Genomic DNA, 19,774 nt, shown 5'->3' with positions numbered 1-19,774 from the left:
CCCGGGCTTGGGGGTGGACCCTTAAAAGGGGCGGAGTCTAAGAGAGGGTCGTTGGCCGGTTCCATTGTCCAGGGTTGCAAGGGTTGCCTGGGCGGAGTTGGGAGGAAAACCGCCTCCCTATTGGCTGTGAATAGAAAGGTCGGCGTCGGGGGGATCCCGGACGCCGGGGCGGGAGCTCAAATCTCCCGGGTCGGAAGCTTAAATTTCCCGGGCGGGGAGCGCGGAGCCTGCCGGGAAGGCGCCCGGTCGGTTGCGCACTCTGCGGCGGTGGCGGCGGCGGCGGCGGCGGCGGCGGCCGCGGGTGGGCTTCGCAATGCAGAGCACAGACCTGGGCAACAAGGAGAGCGGCAAGCTATGGCACCGCAAGCCCTCCCCGGCCGCTCGGGACGGGTAAAGGCGGCGGGCTGCGGAGGGGCCTGGAGGCCGGCGAGGGGCGGCTCTGCGTCCTTGCAGAGGCGTCGGAGGCGCTGTTGGGGAGGATCTCGGGGAGGAGTGCAAGGGGCCGGGGGTACGGGGAGATTCGGGCTCTGCCTCTGATCCCTGGCCGGCATCCCTGGCCCGGATGACCTCTTGAAAGGCAGGTAGCCTTAGTCCTGCCGTGCTCCGGGCGCCGATGTCGTCGGGGAACCCTTCCTGGTCATGGGGCGGGGGTCGGCGAGGTGCGCGAGAGGATGGGTACCAGGGTTCTGCCTGCCTGAATTATCGGAGCAGCCCAGTAGCATTCCCGGCGCGCAGTAGATGCTCAGTAACTCTTTTTAACGATTGCACCTGGAAAAGAACTCAGGAAGAACGATGCAGGGAAAGGGGAAAGATGCACGTCGACCCCTTCCAAATGCTGCAACTTATCCATCTTAAGTCATCGTTTATATTCAGACAAGGATACATCCATCAACTGTTTGTTGATCTACTCTGTGCCAAGCTTCTAAGGTTTGGGGGACAGCAGTGGAACAAAACAAACTTCTGGGCTTGTCGAGTTTACACGTTAGCGTGTATGGCAGTGACCATGGGGCTACATTGTACAGTGCAAGGTGGTTAGTGCTGCGGCTGTTGATGGTGTTTGTTTTTTAAGTAGACTTTTTTTTTTTTTTAAGAACAGTTTTAGGTTCACAGACAAATTGATAGGGACAGATTTCCTATATACCCCTGCCCTCACATATGCTTAGCCTCCCCATTATCAGTATTACCCATCACAGAGGTGTTTTAATTGCGGCTGATGAGTCTGCATTGGGACAGCATTATCACCCAAAGTCTGCAGTCCTGCTAGGGTCCACTTTGGGGTTGTATGTTCTATGGATTTGGACAAATATACAATGACATGTATACATCACTGTACTATCATACGAAGTATTTTCACTGCCCTGGAAGTTCTCTGTGCTCTGCCAGTTTTTCCCTCCCTCCCCAGCCTCTCCTTTTCATTCTGGTCCCGGATAGCTGATCTGTTTGAGTCTTAGCCACTCAAGACTTTAATGGAAACCTTTGCCCCAAGTGGTGCCATCTTGGTTCCAATTGCTGCACACAGATTGATGCCATTGCTTTTAATTTCTAAAGATTTCGTGGCCTTTGCGGCATCACTTGAATTCATGTTTTTATTCCTGGTAATTTTTCTGTTGATCCTTTGGTAGCTTCTCAACAAATCAGCAGACTTCACATGCCAACTTTCCTTGCTCGAACCACCGTGCGGGACGTTGTACTAAGAGCTCGTTTGATTTCTGGTTGCTCTCAGCCCCCTAGCCATGTTGCTGTCCCATCAACTGTTAACGAATAAAAATTTTTGGTTAGGAATTCTTCAGTAGGGATTTTCATTTCCAAACTGGAAGTTTATGTAAATACTACCCTAACTTCTGATGCTCTCTAAATGTTTTAAAAGTTATTGCCAACCCACAGTAATTCTGTTTTTTGCTGTTATAAAATATCCAGATATACATGCAAGATCGAAGAAAGGAAAGAAACAATTTTATGGAAATGTTATTCGCTTCCACTAAACCATAGCTTTCATTTTGTTCATCAAAACCCATTGCTATGGTCTCAAGAGAGACAAGGGGCAGAGATTGAGTTGAAGTAAATATCCAGTTACTAGTTCTGTGACCTTGGGCAAGTTAATCAACAAGACTGTAGGTGAAGATAATCGTTCCTACCAGACAGGGTCATCTTAGGGCATTTTAAAGACTTTAAAACAGTGTCTCATGCATCTTGGTGCTCGGTAAATATTTGATTTTTTAATTATGTTGAAGGCCTGAGAAACTGTCACGCAACCTGTGAGCAATTGAAAGGCAGTTCTGAAATAAATGCTGGTAAAGACAGTTCTAAAATAAATGTTGGTATGTTTGCATTATGTGAAATCAGAGGGATAGGATGTTGCTATTAATTGTGATTATTATCTAGATGGTAGAGTTATAATCAATTTCATTTATTAGTGTTTTTCTCTTCTTTCCTTATTTTGAACAATGATCATATAATTTTGTAACTCACACACATAGTAAATGTTATAGAAATAAAACCGGAGGGAAGAGTGGTTCACTCTGTCTGGTTTTAATTGCCTGGGAACATTGATATTATTCTCATTTCACTATATTTATTCTCACCCTCTCCCCTTTGGGGATGTCAGAGGAAAACCAGAACTTGGCAGTAGTTGAAGTAAAAACAGATTTTATTCCTCTGTTGCAATAGAGGAAAGGAGACTTCAGTATAGAACTGGGCTCAGCTCCGGCTACAGGCTGGGTGAGTGGGGATGTACTGCCAAGGAGCATGGGGAGAGGCAGTAGATGGAAAATCACTAAGAGGAAACATCTAGGTTAAGGGAGTTATGGGTAAACCAGCCTAAAAGAGATTCTTGAAGAAGACAAGCCAGGGTGACTGGATGTCAGCTGGGAGATAGTGGAGAATGAGAAGCTGATCAGTTACCACAGATGATCAGGGGTTCTAATTAAACAGACTGAACAGGGTTTGTGCTAAAATTAGATTTTACAAGGAAGCCCACAGATGGAGAAGTGCCCCTGAGAAGGCTCAGGAGCCAAACTAAAGCTTTGGTCAAGCATAGAATCTTTGTCCAGGACTTGATAAACATGAATTATCATAAGAATTTTGTTGTTTCACCCAGAGAAAAGCCTTATGTTTGAACTGAAGAAGATGTTTAATACATTTAATTCAATTTAGTATTTTTTAATGAAAAATAATGAGGAAGATAAACATTTCTAAGACTTGAGTTCAGATACTCACAAAAGGTCAATTAACATAAAAATGTTCATGATTAGGAAACTATTGTTGTAACAAAGAAGGGGATTATTCTGGTCTTTGTGACCTGAATAGGCACACGTAAACTATTTTAAGAAGCTATTCATTCCGTGCTCCAAGCTTTGTAACAGGTTTCTTTTCAACAGATATGTGGTACGTGATCCTTAAAAAAAAAAAAAAAAAAAAAAGTACCTTTAGACCAATATAGCGGAAAATAAAACTCATGTACACTTAGTTCACTTTGGAACACTTTATATTACAAAATTTCATTAAGGTATCTTAAAATTAAGATATTGAGTTGAGATTTTTCTTACACACCGTGGCTTGTGGTTTATATAAAACTACTTTTCACTTATTACATCATTGTTTTTAGCATGTGTTTGTTGCTTCATGTAGCGATTTGACTCAATCAAAAATACATTCTCTTATATCTTGTTATTGTTCATCACTTAATCACAGTTTACGAAGCTTTTCATATGTGTGCTTCTGTTTTTCAATATCTGTCTTCACCACGAAACTGAAAGCTCCCTGAGAACAGGGCCTGTGTCCATCTGTTACTTTCAGTTCGCAGCTTCTGTAGCGTCTGATGCATAGTGGGTTTTCAAGTATTTGATGAATCTGTATGCACAGTAGCACTTGGATAATAACTTTCTCCATCCTCCCAGAAATCACTAGGATGGCTTCTAGGAGAGTAGCAGGAGAGGGAAGAATGGGTAGGCAGGAAACTTCAAAATTAGTGAAATTACCATAAAAGCCGTGTTTTTCGTGAGTAATGCTTGACATAGAATTAAGTATGTTGTTTGTTTGTTTGCTTCTGACAGGATTATCGTGAACATCATTCACAGCTCTTCTGACTACCTTCCCAAAGTCTTGCGATTTTTGAATGTGGCTTTTGACAGCTCAGGTGATTGCTTAATTGCTGGGGACCATCAAGGAAATATCTATGTTTTTGACTTGTATGGAAACAGGTGAGCAGACACCTTTGATACAGATCATATTTAACAAGTCATTTACTGCCAATTTTAGTACCTCCTATTAATTATTCATTCAGCAAGATTCATCAAGTTCTTACTATATTTCAGGTACCTTGTAAAACCCTGTCATAAATGCTGACGGAAGAAAGTGGGAAAGCATAGAAAATATGGTTAGATTTTTTTTTTTTTTAGAGAATTCAAGTTTCTAGTTCGCACAATATCTCCAGTAGCTTGTTATTTAAATTTAAAATTTTACTATTGCTCACTTAGCAACATCTGGTACTTTGTCTGGCCATTTAGAAAGAGCATAATTTCCTTTGTACATTATTGTCACAGTTTATGCATCTGGCAGTTTTAAAGAATTGATCCGCACTCGTCTGCCTCCTCTTCCTTTGCTCAGCAGTTTGGTACAGAAGCAGTGAGATGGGATTGACGGAGGGAGTCATACCTGCGGTGGGGGTGGGTGGGTCGATGGGAGAACCATGTCTGCCTGGCCAGAGTCAGAAGGTGTCTGTGTGGGGGATGGGGCAATCATGGGAAAGACCGGAGGCTTCGATAAAGTGAGTAAATATGTTGAGGATAATGGGGGCCAGGTAGCTAACAATGGGAAAGGGGAGTTGCAGATATGGAAAGGCAGAGAACAAGAACAAACCCTGGGGTACTGGACTGGAATGGGATATATCTGTGCGTACGGTCTGATTTGAATATATTGACATAGAGGTAAGTAGAAGCGTGTGAGTGAGTGAATGCACTATAGGTACATGTGTTTCCTAGCTTTGTCCACTTACAGGACCTGGGAACAACAACCCCCCAGTAGCAATGAATACATTCATTGCCTGGTTCTGTTCTAAATACCACACTCTGCTAAAAGTAATCAGGGATCCTTGCAGAAACGGCCAGTTTCAGGATGGAGGCAGGTGAATCTGGAACATTTTGTAGCCAGAAAGGAGGAATTATTTTAAAAAAGAGTGTCCAAAGGACATAAAGGTCAGCTTTAAAGCTCTCCTTCTTGCCATATTGGAGACATTTTGAGTATCAAAATAAATAATGATAGTAAGGGGTCATAACCCATTGAGTAAAAGAGAAATCTAGAACTTCATTCGGTCATCAAACAATGGTTCAATGAGAAGGGATACTCGCATAGTCACAAAGCAGCTCCCCCCCAAATACTGATTAATTATAGAGGGGAAAAGATTAATTTTGCAGTGAAGAAGTCGAGCAAATGATGACAGGAGTAGCGGGACAGATCAAAATTCATGTGCCCCCTGGCAGCAGTGGAAAGAGCAGACGATCCCTTCTGTGGTATTCCGGCCAGGGACATGGCCCCTGGATCCAGGCAGTGGAATCGTCAGACGGAGAGAGCTAAATTAAGCGATTGTGTAACAAGATGGCTCGTCATCTTCCCAAGGGTCAAGGTCATGAATGTTGTAGAAAAACCAGAAGAACTATTCCAATCTGAGGAAGACCAGAGCCATGACAAGTAAAGGCATGCATCTGGGCTGATCCCGGAAGGACATTCTTGGGGCCCAGTGGCACAACTGAATGAGGTCTGAGGATTGGGTGGTGGTAATATATCAGTGGGATTTCCTGATTTTGATAGTTGTATTGTAATTATATGGGAGAATTTTCTTGTTTGTAGGAATCCTGATCTCACTAACTTATCCTCAAATAGTTGAGGAAAAGAAGGGGTCATATGTAATTAATTTCTCTGTGATTTATTAGCTATGTTAATCATTGTTTCCGCTCTTTACCAATAAAATAACCGTCACAATTCTCCCACCCTTTATTCTTGCCTAACACACCCTGCCCGTTCTCAACCTTAAATTCATAGAACTGTCGCTTCTCTGATCCCACTGCTGAAGAAAGCAAAAATTGGTGTTGAGGGACTCCATTACTGAATAAGGGACGTCCGCATCAATGATGCTTCCCTTCATTTGCTCATCAGTACTTACTACTTCTCCCACTCTCCTCCAGCTTCCTTGTCTTTGCCTGCTTCCTTGTCTCCTTGGGTACGACCCCACTCTTCCTCGACTCCCTGGCCTCCCAACCCATAAGAAAACAGACACTTTCCAGCTTCCCTTCCCCTTCCCAAGCGCAGCCTCACATATATGGCCGTCCCTGTGGTTGGTTTATTCATAAAATAAGTGACCCTAATTTCTTCCCATGCTAATCTCGATCGGTAGCTACCCCTGCGACGTAGCACCACGAGTGTTCCTCCCTTATTTTGTCCACTGTCCCTTTTCTCTCTGTCTATGCATAATCACAGCCGAGCGGAGGAGTAAGTGTCAGAGCTGAGACTTGAAATCAAGCCCGTCGGATTCTAACGCCCACCATGCTGGTGTCCCTCGGAAATCTGACTTGCTTGATTCACTCGTCTCTCTTCAATTCTCATCTTACTAAATACTCATCTCTACCTCCTCCCTGGAATGTTTTTCTTTTGCTTCAAGGTACAGCTCTTTCCTGAGTTTTCTACTTCTCCGATCATCTTCCCCCCCTCGTTTTGCTGACTCTTCTGCGAATGCCTGCCCCTTTATTGTGCTGCTCGGGCATCTGTCGTTGGCCTGCTCCCTTCCATGTCCTCATTCAGCACCAAGCCTAAGGCTTCAGCTGCAGTGCGAACACTGTTAACCCAGATCTACCTCTACTACGTACAGGATATCTTCTACGTTAGGCTGTCCAGTGCTGTAGCCACTAGCTGCGTGAGCCCCGGAGCCCGTGAAAGCTGGCCGGTCCAAATTGAGATGTGCTGTTAGTGTAAAATACACACTGGGTTGGGAAGACTTAGTATGAAAAAAAGAATGTAAAATATCTCATTTGTAATTTTTTATTGATTCAATGTGGAAATGATAGTAAGTACATATTAAGTAAAATATGCTATTAAGATTAATTTTACCTTTTTTCTTTTTACTTTTTCAAGGTGGCTCCTAGGAGGTTTTATTTATTTTTTTTTTTTAAAGATTTTATTTATTTATTTGACAGATAGAGGTCACAGGTAGGCAGAGAGGCAGGCAGAGAGAGAGAGAGGAGGAAGCAGGCTCCCTGCCGAGCAGAGAGCCCGATGCGGGGCTCGATCCCAGGACCCCGGGATCATGACCTGAGCCGAAGACAGAGGCTTTAACCCACTGAGCCACCCAGGCGCCCCTCCTAGGAGGTTTTAAATCACAGCTCTGGCCCGCACTCTGTTTCTTGGATAGCACAATTTTTAAAGGCCTTGAACTCACATATTTAAAACCAGACTTATTTCCTACCTCCCAGACTTGTCCCTCTTTTGCCCAATCTTGAAAACTTGATTTTTTTAGTAAATTAAACTCTAGCTGTGTGCCAAGTACTCTGCTAAGCACTTAGCATATGTTATTTCATTCAATCAGTGTCTTAGTTCACTTGATCTCTTAATCATGACTCTTTTCTTACCTTCCTTTTGCACGTGAGGAAATTCCTGATTCCTCCCTCTCTACCTCATTTCAGTGTGTCACCAGCCCTTCTCCCACTTGACTCCTCGTCCTGTTTGTCCTTCCGCGTCAGCCCCGGAGCGCTGGTTGACATGCTCTGTAGTGACTTGCTTCATGATCTTTCTGTCCGTTTGCCATTGCCAACAGAATCCCCTTCCCGGAACCCGTGGCTGGTCATAATTCTGCTAAGCTTAAAACCTGTTAAGTAAATTCCAGATTCCTGTACGTGCCGGACAGCACTCTTCATAATCCATTTTTGGCCTACCAATGTGAGGGTTCATTTTTCTGGGTTTCATTTTCTTCATCTCTAAGGACTCCTCCAACGTAAAATTGATGACTGTTGGAAGACTTTCTGATACTAATGCAGTAATCTCTTAATAGGTTTAATCTTGTTCAGCGAACAGCACAAGCTTGCACGGCTCTGGCCTTTAATCTCCGTAGGAAGTCTGAATTCCTTGTGGCATTAGCTGATTATTCTATTAAATGTTTCGACACAGGTAAGAAGTCCTCCTCTTTATCTTCTGAATAAGAGTCAAATTTAGGCGGTACGCGAGGAGTTTGCCAGTCTGTACAGTCTGCACTCGCTGCAGACATCAGCTGCAAGTTTGGGGGTCCCGGGACCATCCTCACATCACATGAGCTGTTTACAAACCCAGGGTTTCTCACAACTACCCTCAGGTTTGATAATTCACTGGAATGACTCCAGAACTCAGGAAAGCCCTCTGCTCGCGATGATAGTTTGAATGCGACGGCTGGCTACAAAGTAGAAGCAGCCCCAGGAAGGGTGCATGGGGCAGAATGTGGGTGGCTCCCAGAAGACAAGCTGCCCTTATCCTCAGGGACATGTTCCCCTCCCAGCGTCCGTGAGTGGCTGTCCACGCAGAGTACTGCCAAACCGAAAATTCACCCAAGCTCTGAGCTCTGCGGCTTTTTATGGAGGCTCCATGACAGGGGTACGGCTGATTGGATTACTGCCCGGCTGGTCTGAACTCAAATTTCCAGCCCTCCTCTGGAGGGTGGGCAGATATCACGTGACCCCAAGCCCAGCCTACCAGTCACTCCCACGGCTGGTCTTTCCCATGCAGCAGCCCCCACTTTGAGGTTCTCTCCGTAGGTAAGCCAGCTGCTGTTGCCTGAGGGACCTGCCATGAGTAACAGAGACACCCCATCACTGGGGGAATTTTAGGGGTTTAGAGATTGCCTCCTAGGAGCCTGGACAAAAGCCATACCTTTCTTTGAAGCCCCAGTTCCTTAGTCCTTCTGTACAAGAATAATAACCTTCTTAATATATCCTATGTATGATACACCACTTCATATAGTTCTAGAGAACTTAGAGTTCGTAAACTGAACCTCTTAAGAAAATAGATATCTCAAGTGTATTGTTTTTTCATGTGATTAAAGTGATTGATAGAATATGTAGAGATAATAATAACCAGGGCGCCTGGTGGCACAGTTGGTTAAGCGTTCGACTCTTGGTGTCAGCTCAGGTCATGATCTCAGGGTGCTCTCTCTCACTCTCTCTCTAATAAATAATTTTTTTTTAAGATTTTTAAATTTATCTGATAGAGACAGAGCAAGAGAGGGAACACAAGCAGAGGGAGTGGGAGAGGGAGAAGCAGGCTTCCCATTAAGCAGGGAACCTGGTGCGGGGCTCAATCCCAGGACCCTGGGATCACGACCTGAGCCAAAGGCAGATGCCTAATGACTGAGCCACTCAGGTGCCCCACTAAAAAAAAAACTTTTAAGAGGAAAGAATAATAACCATAGTAATGTGGTCTAACATTTATATAGTGTTTACTCTCTGCCAGGTATACTGTTCTGTGACTTTATACATATTAATTTTAATTGTCATAAGACCCATGGACGGGGATAGTGTTATGTCCGTTTTGCAGATGAGGAGACTGAGGCACAGAAGTAACTTGACCAAGGTCCTGTGGCTCGTAAGCAGGGGAGCCAGGATTCCTAAGCTGGAAGCCTAGCTTCAGGGGCCCTTCTCTTCATTGCTGTTCTGCTCTCACTGTGTGTGAAAGACCCACACATGGACCCTTGCACTGGTCCATGTTTTTATGGTCGGGGCTTATCTTTCCAGTCTGGTTTTTCTGCATATACCCTTTTTACATTCTTTTTTTTTTTTTTAAGATTTTATTTATTTATTTACTTATTTATTTGAAAGAGAGAGTGCACGGGCACAGACGGGGAGGGGGAGGGAAAGAAGGGGAGAGAGGGGATCTTAAGCAGACTCCCTGCTGAGCGGAGAGCCCCAGGATGGGGGGCTCCATCTCACAACCCTGAGATCATGCCCTGACCCCAAACCAAGAGTTGGCGGCTTAACCAACTGAGCCACCCAGGCGCCCCACCTCTTTCACATTCCTTTATTTATTTATTTATTTATTTATTGAGAGAGAGAGAGAGAGAGCATGAGAAGGGGGAGGGTCAGAGGGAAAAGCAGACGCCCTGCCGAGCAAGTAGCCTGATGCAGGGATTGATCCTAAGACTCCAAGATCACGACCTGAGCCGAAGGCTGCCGCTTAACCAACTGAGCGTCCGAGGTGCCCCCTCTTTTACATTCTAACAAACACGTGACCATCCTTTCTAGATTATTTGGTGGAATCATTTTCTTAACCTCGTTAAAAATCCATGCAGCATTTTAAAATCAGCATGTAATATTCCGCCTTGTAGTTGTCGGCAGTACCGTAACGATTAAACCTGTTCTCTCTCAATGGACTTTAAACCGCCTCCAGTTCTCGCTTACAGAAGCTGCTGCCGCAGAAATTCTAAAACACTCAATGTTGATACTCATCTGTGATCGCTTCCCTCGGATTCCATCCATTCTCCTTCTCTCTTCTCAGGTCCATCTTGCAGTCTCTTCTGGGAGTTGAACCCCTTCCCCCACCAGTGAAGCCCCCTCCTTCTGATGTTGTCTCCACCTCCATGAGTACCTCCCTTTTCACTGCTAAAGCCCCTGGCTTCGTAGCCTCCAGCAGCGGATTCAGAGTTAGAATTCTCCCTCTCTGCACTCCCTGCTCCTCTAAGGCACTCCCTGCTCCTCTAAGGTCGTTAGTAACCTCTAACCAGAGGTTACTAACCTCTTTGAAACCTTCTTTGTACTTTCCATTCTGCCTCTCAGTAGCATTTAGCACTTTGCTTCATGGGAGGCCCTCGGTTTCCTACTCTTCTCTACGTTCTCTTCCTACTCTCCCGACTGCTTCTTACTAGGCTCCCTCCTTAGTTATTTCAGTGGTCCCTAGACTTTGGGATTTTTCACCCAATTAAAAGGAAAAAGTAGAGGAACAACTCACATGGGTTGTCAGCTTTTAATTTTGCTAAATGACATTGGAAAAAACAATAGAACTGCATTTCGTGAAATGAGATTTTTAAAACATAAAGGAAGTTAGAAAGATATAATCCTCGATTAAAAGGTAGTACTTTAAATTTAAGCTTCATTTCATTATCCTTATTTTTCTCATTTCACTGAAAACCAATGAAAAATTGATCATTAACTAATGCCAGACTTTAGACTGGTGTTTGGAAACTACTGCTCGCTCCCCAGGGGTTTCTCTCTGTTCCCACTGTTTTCATTTTTGACCTACTTTGTATCTTAATGTTTCCCAGATTTACATCTTGCTTTCGGACTGTTCTCCCCAGTTTCTTCTTTCTGGAGGAAAAACTTTCGATCGTGAAAGTAAAACTTGCCTACCACAGCAAATTTGGAAACACAGGAAAGTGAAAAGAGAACTTAAAAATCACTTAAAATTCCATGACCTAGTGATAATTGCTGTGACATTTTTGGTATTTTCTCTGCCAGGCTGTGTTCTGTGTTTCTCTCTCACACGTGCATGCACACACCTCAGGATCAATTTTGAAAATCAAATTCATGATCATTTCTTCCCACACTGCTGGATCTGTTTCTCCTCCCGTACTTCTTAAATCAGCTCCTAGTATCACCTAGTTACATAACTAAGCTAGAACCATTGAAGACTTACCTCATCTTTTATTTCTTTTTTTTTTTAATTTTTATGATTTTATTTACTTATTTGACAGAGAGAGATCACAAGTAGGCAGAGAGTCAGGCAGAGAGAGAGAAAGGAGGAATCAAGCTCCCTGCTGAGCAGAGAGCCCGATGCGGGGCTCAATCCCAGGACCCTGAGTCCATGACCTGAGCGGAAGGCAGAGGCTTAACCCACTGAGCCACCAGGCGCCCCTCTCATCTTTTATTTCAACACATATATTTGATCACAAAGTCCTTTGCATTTCTCCTTCATAGCTCTCAAATTTATTCCTTTCTCCATTGTCACGTTTTTAGTTCTAGACCTTCCTTGTCTCCTTCCTGGATTATCACAGCAACAAAGAAATCAGTTGTCTTCATCTCTGCCTTCTTTCCAGTATATCCACCACCTACCTTCGAAGTGCTCGGTCTAAAATACACACCAGATATGCTGCTCTTCTACACAAAACTACTCCTCCCAAGGGAAAGCCCAGACTCCCTACTGTCCCACTGAAAACTGTTCTTTTTTTTTTTTTTAATAAAGATTTTATTTATTTATTTGACACAGAGAGAGACCACAAGTAGGCAGATAGGTGGAAAGAGGGGGAAGCAGGCTCCCTGCTAAGCAGAGAGCCTGATGCGGGGCTCCATCCCAGGACCCTGAGACCATGACCTGAGCGGAAGGCAGAGGCTTAACCCACTAAGCCACCCAGGCGCCCCTGAAAGCTGTTCTTAAGCCCTTCCTCATTTGGCCTTGTCACCTCGCGTGTCGGTGACGGGCATGTTATGTGCTCCGTGGTGCGTTTACGCTACTGGCTTTTTCTTTTTTAGATGTGAGCGCAGGTGTCTCGTAAATACCGGCCATCAGCGAATCCGGGCTGGGATGAGCTACAGTGTTCTACCTGTGTAACTTCTACTTTCTGCCACAGTTAGCAAGGAGCTGGTTAGCTGGATGAGAGGACATGAGTCGTCCGTGTTCTCGATCTCTGTGCATGCCTCCGGGAGATATGCCATCACCACTTCTTCTGACACGGCCCAGCTGTGGGACTTGGATACCTTTCAGAGGAAAAGAAAGCTGAATATTCGACAGTCTGTGGGTATCCAAAAGGTCAGTGGAGGTGGGGCGCATCTTGGTCCGTTGTGCTTCTTGGACTAGTTTCTTGGTCAGTAGGATTTATAGGTGACATAAGACTAATGAATGATTCACTTTGTCCCACGTAGCTGTGTTCTCATAACGCAGTAACACGCAAAGCGGAGTGGCCCATCGGAATGAAGATGTTGCCTGTGGCTACAGTTTATAACTTACTGAGCTTTTGTCTTAAAAAATTTCAAACATAGAGGCACCTGGTTTGCTCAGTGGGTTAAGCTTCTGCCTTTGGCTCAGGTCATGATCTCAGGGTCCTGGGATGAAGCCCCGCATGAGGCTCTCTGCTCGGCAGGGAGCCTGCTTCCCCCTCTCTCTGCCTGCTGCTCTGCCTACTTGTGATCTCTCTCTGTCAAAAAAAAAAAAAATTCAAACATAGTAGATTTGTAAGAATTCCACAGTGAACCCATGTATTCCATTAGATTCTGCCATTAACATGTTCCTTTATTATCTTTTACTGTACTTATATCCCTAGACTGTATTATGGATCTATCCATCTTTCTGTCCCTCCATTTATTTTTTTTTTTTAAGATTTTATTTATTTATTTATATATATGTCAGAGAGAAAGAGAGCACAAGCAGGCAGAGTGGCAGGCAGAGGCAGAGAGAGAAGCAGGCTCCCCACCGACCAAGGAGCCCGATGTGGGACTTGAACCCAGAACCCTGGGATCACAACCTGAGCTGAAGGCAGCAGCCCAACCGACTGAGCCACCCAGGTGTCCCTTTTTTTTTCATTTTAAAGTGAATTGCAGACGTCAGTATACTTGCCCAAAAATACTTCAGCCTGAATTTAATTGACTAGGGTTCAGTATTTGTTGATGTGGAATTTATATATGATGAAATGCACAAATCTTGAGTATTCGTTTGTTAAGTTTTGTCAAATACATACACTTTTGTAACCTGTGCAGACCTATTACTTTGATCATTCCAGAAAGTTCTCTCTTATCCCTATCCAGGGAAGCACTATCCTGATGTCTTTCCACCGTAAATAAGTTTTGTCCTAAAATTTCAAACAAAGAGAGCTAGTCAGAAATGGTAATTGTAAAGCTTTTCTCCTTCTGCATGATGGTTTTCAGATTCATGCATGGTGTTGGAAACCCGTAGTTCATTCCTTTTTATTGTTGATCTCTATTCCTTTGTATACATATATCACTTTTTAAAAAAAATAGCCACTTCTTTTGCCTTTAAGGCTTAATTTTGCTTTCTCCATTTGATTAGCCTAATACTGTTTTCAGGATCGTCTGAGTCTCCTGTGTGATTCATTCTGTTGCTTCTGGTTATATTGTCCATGCGGTATTGCTTTTAATTTCTTGGTCATTAATGTGAACAGCTAACAGTGCATGTCAACCAGAAATGTATTTTGTAGTCTCCATGGAAATCTCAGAGTTCTTTAGATTGCCTTTAATAATTAAAAAGAGATAGAAGTTGTAGCCACCTTATTCTTTAGGGGTTTAGGCCAAATATCTTAGTAGGTCTTTTCTTCTTTAATTGCTTCAGCATTAAATTGAATTCTAAATTCAAAAGAAGAACACATTGGGAATTGAACCCACAATGGAAACAGAGTTATGAAACAGTGACACAAAAACCATCTGTTCTTTTTACCATGAAATTAAAATTACTAGATGCTGGATCGTTGCCAATTCTAACCTTGCTTGGTCATTTAAACATCTTAGTTTAAAAGATGGGACTCCAAATGTTAGCAATATGAGAATAAAATATAGAAAACATATGTAGAGTATGCAGTATGCATATAGGTATATTGTTCTCAAATAATAGACCATCTTAGTCTTTACATTACCTGTGAACTTTTTCTCGAAGGACCCACTAATAGATATTCTTGGTTTTGCAGACCAAGAGCAAAGTTGAGGATATTATGTATGTACTTATATAACCACCTACAATGAAATAATTTTAAAATGTAAAAACCGTTCTTAGCTTCTGGGCTATACAAGAGCTGAAGGGGCCAGACTGTTGCCACTCCTGGCTTATTCTGTTGAAAATAGAAAGTAATTTTAAACTAATCTTAAAGTAAAACTTTATTCTTATCAAGTTTTTACTAAATCTATGTTTTTATTCCAGTTTCCGATTCTATATATTTTTTAAAATATTTTATTTATTTATTCGACACAGATATCACAAGTAGGCAGAGAGGCAGGCAGAGAGAGAAAGGGGGAAGCAGGCTCCCCGGTGAGCAGAGAGCCCGATGTGGGGCTCGATCCCAGGAACCTGGGATCATGACCTGAGCTGAAGGCAGAGACTTAACCCACTGAGCCACCCAGGCGCCCCCTGATTCTATATTTTAAACAGAACTTTTGTGACTTTGTGTGTGTGTGTGTGAGAGAGAGAGAGAGGGAGAGAGAGATGCAAGGTGACAAATGATGCTGTGCACAGTCTCCTTTTATGATGGCTCCTTTTAATCTAAAATAGTCTTCTACTGGGGCACCTGGGCGGCTCAATTGGTTAAGCATCCGACTCCTGATTTTGGCTCAGGTCATGATCTCCAGGTGGTGAGATCGAGCCCCGTGTTGGGCTCTACCCTCAGTGAGGAGTCTGCCTAAGATTCTCTTGTCTTCCTGTTCCTCTGCCTTTGTCAAATACATACAAAAATACAAAAAGTGTATGTATTTGACAAGCCGCCCCCCAAATAAATCTTTAAAAATAAAATAATATAGCCTTTTACCATTTTTTCCCATGACATTATTTATTCATTTATTTATTTTGAGGGCAACCAGGCCAGTTGTCCTGGAAAATGCCCCAAATTCTGAATTTGTATTACTGTTCATCATTATGTCATTTAACTTATTCTTTCATTCGTAGTTCTTGTCAGACAGAAGTTATGTCTAAAGTCTTGAGTAGATTCCCGTTCAGCATTTTCGACGAGCTATTTACCTTATGTGTAGGATGCAGATGGGAGCAGCAGGTACTGTAGGATTGACTCCAGGACGGGATGTGATCGCTTATACGGAGCACTGAGCACCTAGCACCTGCTCTGGTATAGCAAGTGCTTATAACCAAGTCAGCTGCAGCTGCTGCGGCTTTTGCTGTTGTCTGTTGTTCTTATCTGTGATCTGGTTCTACTGTGGGATTATCTCAGTGCAGTTAGTTATCTCCAAAAGGCTGTAAGGGAACTGTTCTATCTCTTGTGAACTGCCTGAAATAGATGAACAGTGTCTCATTAGCCATGCAGAAACCCGGAAGTTTTCAAGTAACTCACTTCGTGGCAAAATCCAATCTTACCTGAGCTTATTTAGCAGCAAAACCTGAACTGAACCGCCAGGAGGCTGAAATGTTCGTATGTTTGAGTGACAGAGAGTTGCTCCAGGTCCCCCAGGGGTTCTACATACTGTTCCAGAACATACCTCCTATTACCTTTCTCAGATTGGGAATAATTCTGAATTCAGGAATACATCTAACACCAAGGGTTTCAGAAAAATAACTTTGGACCTTTGATTTCAAAATGTTTTTCTTTTCTTCTTTCTTTTTTAAAGACTTTTAAAATTTATTTGGGGGGGGGGGGCGCACGCATGCACCAGCAGGGGGAGGGGCAGAAGCAGAGGGAGAGAGATTCTCAAGCAGACTCTCCACTGAGCACAGAGCCCAGCACAGGGCTCCGTCTACCATCTTGAGATCATGACCTGAGGCAAAATCAAGACTTGGACACTTCCCCAACGGAGCCACCCAGGCGCCCCTGATTTCAAAATGTTTTTAAAGAACCTATCATTCCAACATCTTTCCACTGGTTTTTGTCCCCAGCTCTAGGAATAATCAATACCAACGGCAATAGATACCAGTTGTTGAGTTGGTTATTTTTAAACTTAAATAATCCTAAAAGTAGATGCTATTCTCATTTTACAAATGGGGAATCTGCAGTTCAGAAGCATTAAGTAATGTGCCCAGTGTCACAGAGCTTACCAAAGACGTGTGTTTTGAATCTAAGCCTGTCTTATTCCAGAGTCACTCCATTGTACCGTACTGCCTCTCGGGTAAGCCGATTACACCTCTTCCTGTTAGTAAACTTTGATTATTTTGTTGATGTTGGAGGTAGAATATTTAAATTAAATATTTACTTTGGGATTTTTTAATAAATCCTAGGGTTTCTGATTACTGTGGTTCAGTATGTATTGGAAAAGGTTGTGATGGGTATGAGGAAACGTTTAACAAAGAACGTGTTACTAAATTTAGTCTTTGTGTACAGTGGGCGCTCACTAAATTTCCGCTGAATTGTGTATTTGATTTAGCTTGCTCTTTATTATTGTACTGAACTCTCAACTTTGGAAAGAGTTCACCTAATTCTCAAAAGTGAGTTGGAAAGCCTAGGAGTTTCATATTTTATAAGGAAAACCTTTCACCCAACCCTCCAAAAAGTATATTTTGTTAGTGCTTTTCAAGTTTTTTCTAAGCTTTTTATGATTGTCAAGAGATGACACTATCTGAATAATGACATGATTCATTAGGAACAATTTTATAATCATTAAAATCTAGCAATTAACATCACAAATCTAGTAATGAATAATCATGTAGGCAATATATCACAGCTCTTCCCCTAAAATAGCAGTTGGTGTTCATTAACTTTTAAGCTTTGGCTTCTGCCAGTAGGAATAAACTTTATTACTTTTTTAGAAAAATATTGCTAGTTATAATAGAAATCTTAAGTCACTTTTTTGACGTCGGCTTTCTTTCTTTCTTTCTTTCTTTTTTTTTTTTTAAGATTTTGTTTATTTATTTGAAAGACAGAGATCACAAGTAGGCAGAGAGGCAGGCAGAGAGAGATGAGGAAGCAGGCTCCCTACAGAGCAGAGAGCCAGATGCGGGGCTCGATCCCAGGACCCTGGGATCATGACCTGAGCCCAAGGCAGAGGCTTTAACCCATTGAGCCACCCAGGCACCCCTAGACATCAGCTTTCAAACAGCATTTCAGTGCAATAATTATAGATCACAATATATTTATTTCATATTCTTTCAATAAGGGCTGTCATAAATCTTCCTGAACCTGTTGGCAAACCATCTACCAGAGATTGTCTTTGACAAAGTGAGCCAAGGACAAAAGCAGGGGTTGAATCAGGCAAGGACAGCAGTTGAATTAGCATTTTTTATTTTGTCTTATTAGCATTAACACTGAGTAGATTGTTTTAATTAACCGGTAAGTCCCATAGTGCATTATGTGTTTGTGTGTGTGTATGTATGGGCTGTGGTTTTTTAGCGCTACTATTATTATTATTATTATTATTATTTTAAAAGATACTGTTACATGCATATGAGAAAAATAGTTCATGATAAAAGCCTTCAACTGTTACTATAAAATTTGCAGGTTTCTTGGGGCACCTGGGTAGCTCAGTTGGTTGAGCATCTGATTCTCGATTTCGGCTCAAGGTCCTGAGATGGAGTCCTGTGTCAGGCCCATGCTGGACGTGGAGCCTGCTGAAGATTTTCTTTCTTCCTCTCTCTACCCCTCACTCCACCTCTAAGGAAAAAAACAAAACTATTAAAAAAAAGTATGGGTTTCAATCCTCTGAAATTTTTATAGTAATATAGTAATAACATTAATTATTAGAATCATTTCTTAACTGCATATATATAATAGACTGGGTGATGACGCAAATTAGATGCAGGGTTGCAGAAGTATTTCATTTAGGTGCGTTATGGATTCATTATGGTTTTTTTTTTTTTGTTTTTTTTTTTTATTTATTTGAGAGAGAGACAGTGAGAGAGAGCATGAGTGAGGAGAAGGTCAGAGAGAGAAGCAGACTCCCCAGAGCTGGGAGCCCGATGCAGGGCTTGATCCCAGGACTCCCAGGATCATGACCTGAGCCGAAGGCAGTCGTCCAACCAACTGAGCCACCCAGGCGTCCCAGGATTCATTATGTTTTTAACGCTGGAGGAAGCCACGGGCTATTTGGTGTTGAGCCTGCTTTCCCGCAGACAGTCATTTTGGGTCTGCTCCCTCTCATTACTATGATGATGGCCTCCAGACTGTAAATACTCAGGAGATACTCCAGTGTTCGAAACGTTGCACACTTCATTCCCAAAGAATGTAGCAGAAGAAGGCAGAGAAGACGAGCCTCCTTCTCACACTAGGAAATGGTGAAGGTGGGTGACCATTCAGGGGTCAGAATGCAAGGCTACAGATTGTTCAAGGTGTTCTGCCTCCTGGGTGAGTCCCTGTTCCGCTCTAATACGAGACCAAATCATATATTCTTAAGAGAATAATAAAGCTTATAAAGACAAACTAGCAGAAACAAGGACAAAATATATTCAAATATAAAGTATTATAATAAGCTATAATGCCAGTAAGAAGGCTATTCCAGCTGGGAGTCAAAGAATAAAGAGCTAGAGATGTAACTAAGGATCAACCACGTGAGATGTCCCAGGCTATGTGAGGAGACTATTTTGAGATGATGGGCAGGAATATGTTGTTCTTCGGGCATAGATTTCTTCCCATTTTCTTTCCTTCTTTCTTTTCCCTCCCTCCCTTTGTATGCTTTACACAAATGACACACAAAATCATTTTAGAGGCCATTGACATTCTTAGGAGAAAATGATGAGTTTTAACTAAAATTTTTTATTATCAAAAGTCAGGGACGCCTGGGTGGCTCAGTGGGTTAAAGCCTTTGCCTTTGGCTCAGGTCATGATCCCAGGGTCCTGGGATCGAGCCCCACATTGGGCTCTCTGCTCAGCAGGGAGCCTGCTTCCCCCTCTCTCTCTGCCTGCCTCTCTGCCTACTTGTGATCTCTGTCTGTCAAATATATAAATAAAATCTTTTAAAAAAAAGAAAGTCAGCATTATTCAGAGCGTATGTAATAGAAACACAGAAATCAGAGTAAAATGGTATTTCCAGCTTTGCTACAAGCTTAGTCGAAATTGTCCATGAAGTAAGTTGAGTCTCTAATAAAACATCAAGGTTTTGTTTTCAACTTTTTACTTTAAAAAAAAGGTTTTTTTTAAGATTTTATTTATTTATTTGACAGAGATCACAATTAGGCAGAGAGGCAG

The 19,774-nt window shown here is 42.7% G+C and overlaps 1 protein-coding gene across 4 annotated transcripts in view; it reads left to right on the top strand.

The window, feature by feature from the left end:
* Positions 1-259: 259 nt before the first annotated feature.
* LOC111146719 (TBC1 domain family member 31) overlaps positions 260-19,774 on the top strand; it is a 69,823-nt gene continuing 50,308 nt past the window's right edge. For 3 of the 4 annotated variants that reach the window (XM_022502391.1, XM_022502389.1, XM_022502390.1), the window contains exons 1-4: positions 260-390; positions 4,053-4,199; positions 8,036-8,151; positions 12,569-12,747. In XM_022502391.1, the coding sequence (XP_022358099.1) occupies positions 314-390; positions 4,053-4,199; positions 8,036-8,151; positions 12,569-12,747 (519 nt within the window). In that variant the 5' untranslated portion in view covers positions 260-313. Of the gene's footprint in view, positions 391-4,052; positions 4,200-8,035; positions 8,152-12,568; positions 12,748-19,774 lie in introns of those variants that run through there. The other variant, XM_022502392.1, reaches the window with a different exon arrangement.

Source organism: Enhydra lutris, unplaced genomic scaffold (genome assembly GCF_002288905.1).
Source record: "Enhydra lutris kenyoni isolate GAN:26980312 unplaced genomic scaffold, ASM228890v2 scaffoldscaffold14, whole genome shotgun sequence".
Lineage (NCBI taxonomy): Eukaryota > Metazoa > Chordata > Mammalia > Carnivora > Mustelidae > Enhydra > Enhydra lutris.
This window is presented reverse-complemented; position numbering and strand designations above follow the sequence as displayed.